The sequence below is a fragment of the Arvicola amphibius genome, chromosome 2 (genome assembly GCF_903992535.2).
Source record: "Arvicola amphibius chromosome 2, mArvAmp1.2, whole genome shotgun sequence".
NCBI classification, from domain to species: domain Eukaryota; kingdom Metazoa; phylum Chordata; class Mammalia; order Rodentia; family Cricetidae; genus Arvicola; species Arvicola amphibius.
The window spans coordinates 189,681,149-189,687,341 of NC_052048.2; the positions used below are offsets into that span (position 1 = coordinate 189,681,149).

General features: G+C 38.3%; 1 protein-coding gene across 1 annotated transcript; it reads left to right on the plus strand.

The window, feature by feature from the left end:
• Positions 1 to 5,239: 5,239 nt before the first annotated feature.
• LOC119807364 (olfactory receptor-like protein OLF3) lies at positions 5,240 to 6,193 on the plus strand. The gene has a single exon (XM_038319393.1). It carries the CDS (start codon positions 5,240 to 5,242, stop codon positions 6,191 to 6,193), a length of 954 nt encoding a protein of 317 aa, XP_038175321.1.

Consider the following 6,193-nt stretch of genomic DNA (forward strand, 5'->3'; position numbering starts at 1 on the left):
GAGACCATGATAGAATGTCACAAAACTGGTTTATGCAATATTTTAAGAAGGACCTAAGGATTCACTAGAGCTTGGGTAAGAGAGACAAAGAACAACCTTCCACAGGGAGAAGAAGGGCAGCAAGGTGACCCAGCCACTGAGATTTGGGAGTGATGACAGCAATTAGTACACCAATGTAAAGCACTCCCAAGGGACTCTGCTGGCTCCAGGTCACCAGTGCAGCCTCTGTCTCATTTTATTAGTGCTGTTTGTGAGCCCACTTGGGATCACCTGTGAGCTTCCTCCCATTAATTTTTGTAAACTATCCCCAGGGAATTTTAGAGTCCTGGAGGCAAGACTACTGGGACATCTCCACAGTCCACCACTCTTAACAAGAGAGCATCCTTTGCAATACAATCCTGGACTGAAGAAGATATGTCCACACCACCAGGTACTGACTACTATATGAGGAATTTTAATAGCTGTGCCACCAGAAGGTGGAGGTAGCAAGGAGCCCATAGACATGCAGAACAAATAGCAATCTGATCTCTGTGGGCATACAGACTGTGTGGGACTATGGATACTTGGATCTTCTCACACACAGGATGACAGGAATTAGAATGAAACCATTCAGCTTTTTAAAGACTTGAGGATTAGGGACATTGCCACCATATGAGCTTGCCAATAAAAGACTTTAGTGTTGAAGCAAAGGGTCTAGGAAAAAGTATTATTAATTAAAAGTGGAAGCATGATAGATGCATCCTGAATCATTTCCGTTAGGACACAGGACAAAGTCTAGTTTAATAAAATATGTACTTAGTCATGGAAATTCATGAATATTTAGTAGGAGAATATTACATTTCTGGGAAAAATAACATTTCAATGACCTCAAAGTATCTTGTCTCAATTATTTTTCTGACTTTGTATATATGACTATTTTACTTTTTCTCAAAGGAAGTACTTCAAATATAAGAAGACTAGATTGATTATCAAAGTCATCAAGCCTGAGACTAAAAACTGGAGTTAAAGATGAATGAGGTTCCATGATTGTCTTGTTGGGTTTGATCCTTGAATCATCTGTGGGAAAGTATTATAGAATCAAGAAGAACAAAATACTGTGAGGAATATCCTAGATACATGGGACAAGAGAAATAAAGAAGATTGGAATTTTCACAATGTAGCCAACATAAAACAGATCACTAAATCTGAATTTTAAGACTGCAACTCTTTAAAGCCTGTGTATCAATAATTAGAATCAGATTATAAAAAAGCCAAGTGAATAAACCTGGAGATGAAATAGATAAATAAGACACCAAAAAGAAAGGACATCAGTACTCTCAGGTACAGAAGCATTTTGACACGTCAGCCACCACAGTATCCCTGGTGTTCTCACCGTGTCCAAATGCAAGGATGATGGAAATGCTCCTTCCCACAGTAAGTACAGTGTAAGTACAGAAAACAGATGTGCGGAAACATACATGAACATGAACATTTCTCTGCAGGAAGAGGTGATTTCCACTGATAACTCAAGTGTTCAAAGGTAAGGTTCTGCTTTATGTAGGTCAGCATGGGAAAAAATTACCTGTTGAAATAGTGTTATGTACTTGTATTAAGGGCTCAGTATATTGCAGATAAGACTGTGGAGTGCTCCAAAAAGGCCAAGTATCATTCAGACTCAATGGAGCATCACAAAGATGATGATGACTGAACAATTATTTTTCTTGGAGTAAAGCTTTTGGAATTTTATCCATTAGTGTTAGGGCAGCACCAACAGAAAATTGTAGTGGGGATCATCTTTGTAACCTGGCTGATGGGTTATCCATTTAAGATCAATATGATTCATTTGGGACCTAAAAAGATTGATCTAAGGTTGAGTGCTATGCTTATTTATAGTGACATGAATGTTGGCTAAAAATATTTTTTGAAGAATGAGATTCTGGGAAATCATTTTATATTGTGTTTGCATCTGTGCACGAGGGGAGAGAATATAAGTTACTGATACAATGATCTAACTGAATTTAAATAATTTACCCTGGTCCTAAAGGTATAAAGCATTTAACTGGACATAACATGGTAAAGGTTACCCTTTCAAAGAGAAATGGTACCTCATTGCTCCATCCTGGCAACCTCTTCCTTGAAAAAGTCAAATAAGGGAGCCTTGGTCCACAGAGTAGTAAGAACAAGTACCCTCCATTAAGAAGCAGTGAGGAAGCAATGTGAGCAGCCACGTGAGAGGTCATCTCCAGATCTGCGTGTGCTGTGATGACTGTGGCGCCAAAAAAGTAAGTGGTTCTGATGTTGAATAGATTTCAATGGGTCATGCCTCTCATCTCTATCCCAATGAACAGGGCTTCACATTTTCTCTAATGCATCATTTCTATTTCATCCCAAATATGTAGAAGGTGTATTAGATGAAAAGGTAATGGAGTATTTTATTTTCAGAAATCTTGTTTGGAAGGTTTTTTTTCCTATCAGGAATTCTGTGGAGATGGAGTCAGATGGACATAAATAGGAATAAATTTAAGTAAATTAAAAACACTTTTAATTAATTAATTACTTTTAATTTATTTAATAATAACTTTAAATACATCAAAGCATACTAACTAAATGACTCTGTGATTTCAGGTGCTAAATGTAAATAGCAAATATCACCAAATCATTACTTGAGAAGTTGCCATTAATCATATATTTGATTTGGATTTAGGAAAGTTTTAAATTCCAAAAGGTATTGTTGTAAAAGTGGGTATAACAAAGGAAAATTTTTAGGTGGACCCCACATCTGTTACAAGGTTGGTCTGGTGCAGAATGGTGGTCTTGGGATTGATATGAAGTTATGTGCCTTTTAGATGAAAGGGTAGAAGACAGATGTAAAAGGGAAGTGGGATATCTAAAGCCAAGTTCATCCAGATGACAACTAATTCATCCCTAGCCTACCTGTGTGAATCGCTCTCCTTGTTTCCTTAAGCTAACTGTATTTTCAGCAATCAGATTTCTAAGACAATGGTATTAAACTGAATAAAACCTTGTAGGATGTTGTGGGATACACCAAGTGTAAAACAATATTGACTTATTGATGTGTAGGCTGAAACAATAGCAAAAGTTTTAGCACACATGGGCTCAATATAATCTATTGAAATTTACTTTATTTTAAAAACAGACTAAAATTCAATCGTTAAGTAAGCCACCTATAGCATGCAAAAAGCTGAGTGAGAAATCTTGAATTTCTAACTTTTGTCTTTGAGTGCTGTTGAAGCATTAAGGTTCTATTTCTTGCTGTGACCAATAATTGCTTAAATGAGCTTGAAACATGAGGATGATTTTCCCTAGGATGAAACACTGGTGTTATTTTAGCTTAGGAAAATGGATCTTTACTGAAAATGCCTCATTTTCTACCCTTCATGCAATTTCATTGTCTGCCATCTAAAGCTTTGGTTTTCTCCTAGGTTCCAAGGTACTGCATGCCATCAATAGAAAGTGATACATATGTTCACAGTGTACCAGCTTCTACTGGGTTCTCCACCTTATGAAGATCCTGTTCAACATTATTTTATTTTTAAACATTTCACAATTAAAAACAATCTTGATATCAATCGGTTAACATATAAAAATGTGTTTATCCAAAGAGTAGCTTGATTTAGCAATATACTTTTCTGTAAAACATACAATCTATAATTAGTAAAATAGAAGTAATAGAACTGTGTTGGGTTGTGCACCATGTAACAAATTTCTATGGTAAAACTAAAGACAACTAGCTACGGTAAACTAACGTCACAGACATTGGAGAACTGTGCAAGAGGAGAATGAGGAATGCTCAGATGAAGAGGTGAGTTGGGCATTTTCAGAGTAGTCACTTAGTCTTGTTCTTTATCAGGGAAGACAGTCCAAGTGTGGTATCACTCCTCTATAGGCTCAGAGGCATTAGAAGTGGTCAACACCCACTGTTTCTCCCCTTGGTTACTTCTCTTGTATATTTTTCTAGTTTTCCTGTGTCACACATTCTGGGGGCTGCAGCACTGGGGATAGAAAGATACGGAGGAGAAATAACAACATCTGTCATTTCACCCACTCTGGTAGCTGCAGCACTGGAGACAGGCAGATGTGGAGGAAAAATAACAATATATTCGTGTTAGGAGTCTTTTAGAGATGACCTCTGTTTCTATTCAATGTTTACAGTTGGCACCATATCTTACTACTATTACTGAAAATGCCCTTGCCCAACACAAACAACCAGAAGGAAATTTCCACTCTAATGAACATCTATAAGAATTTCTATCTTATTCTATTGAATAGTAAAGAATAGAGCCTTAAATGTCTGTTTTACCTCTGTCTCTTAGATCTGGATGTCAAAGTTCCCATGTCATTTTTTTGCTTTCTTTTCAACTAACACCTGAAGAAGAGGTCCCTATCCAAACTAAGGGAAAAAGAGGAAACACCAAGACCTGGGTATCATTGTGGCACCCCTCTCTAGACTATGAACAGCAAAGGAGACTAAAGCCTATTAAAAAGACCAAAGATTTCTTTTCAAATCTGTAAACTTATGTGTCTATTTTGTGGGAAATGTGGGAAGGAAATAACATTTACTTAATTATATTCCCAAAGTGGAGGTCAGAATGGGACATGCACACCCAGTAATATATCAGTAATAGTATATCAGGAATATTACCCAAGTATTATTGCATGCTTAATATACTTGAAAATTATTGAATATGAGCCTTTTCTAGGTGCAAAAGCTTACCATGACATGCAAATGACATACCTGCTAAAGACAACTGAGATTTAAAACAATGTTTTCTGATTCTATATACTGCCCAAAATCCCTGCCTCTTCAGAATAATCGGTTTTGCAGTTGAATTTTGAATTCCATTAAGAGTAAGCTAGTTGACATATTTTAGGGAGTTTTAAAACATTAGGTCTCAAATCATTTACTGATAATTACTCAACATAGCCAATTATTATGCTCTCCTTACCCCAAACCAAAGAAAATGGGTATATATATATATATATATATATATATATATATATATATATATATGAGAGTGTACTGAAAGTCTGGGTTACAACCGTTCCTCTAAGACCCTCTGAAACAGAGCTGATGAAAAGTATTCTAAGATGAGGATACAACCGCAGTCTCATGAATGGACTGAAGGCTGCTGAGACCGGCAGGTCACACATATGTCATTTTACCTGGAACTCCATGCTTACTCGCTTGTTTTTACTTTTTTTTCTTACTTTCTGTACAGATTAATAATCACGTTTTTTAATGGAACAGGACAACCAGACGTGGATGCATGAATTCATCCTCCTTGGCCTGTCCAGTAACTGGGACACTCAACTCTCCCTCTTTGTTGTTTTCTTGCTGATGTACCTGGCGACAGTGCTGGGGAATTTTCTCATCGTTCTTCTGATCAGACTGGACAGCAGACTCCACACTCCCATGTATTTCTTTCTGACCAACCTGTCGCTTGTGGATGTGTCCTATGCCACAAGCATAGTCCCCCAGCTGCTCGCTCATTTTCTTGCCACACACAAAGCAATTCCATTTCTGAGCTGTGCAGCACAGTTATTTTTTTCTCTGGGCTTGGGTGGGATTGAGTTCCTTCTGCTGGCAGTGATGGCCTACGACCGCTATGTGGCAGTGTGTGACCCTCTGAGGTACTCAGTCATCATGCATGCGGGGCTGTGCACGAGGCTGGTCATCACATCTTGGGTCAGCGGCTCCATTAATTCTCTTGTACATACCGCCATCACCTTTCAGTTGCCTATGTGTACAAATAAATATATTGATCACATTTCCTGTGAAATTCTAGCTGTGGTCAGATTGGCATGTGTGGACACTTCCTCCAATGAGATTGTGATCATGGTTTCTAGCATTGTCTTGCTTATGACACCTTTCTTCCTGGTCCTCCTGTCCTACATCCAGATCATCTCCACCATTCTAAAGATCCCGTCCACAGAGGGGAGGAGGAAAGCCTTCCACACCTGTGCCTCCCACCTCACTGTGGTAACACTATGCTACGGCACCACCATTTTCACCTACATCCAACCCCACTCCAACCCATCTGTCCTTCAGGAGAAGCTAATTTCCCTTTTTTATGCTGTATTAATGCCCATGCTGAACCCCATGATTTATAGTCTAAGGAATAAGGAGGTGAAAGGGGCTTGGCAGAAACTCTTAGGGAAATTCTCTGGGTTCGCATCAAAGCTCACAAGATGA

Excerpts from the sequence above, each read along its gene's own strand:
- LOC119807364 (XM_038319393.1), top strand. The coding sequence starts at position 5,240 with ATGGAACAGGACAACCAGACGTGGATGCATGAATTCATCCTCCTTGGC.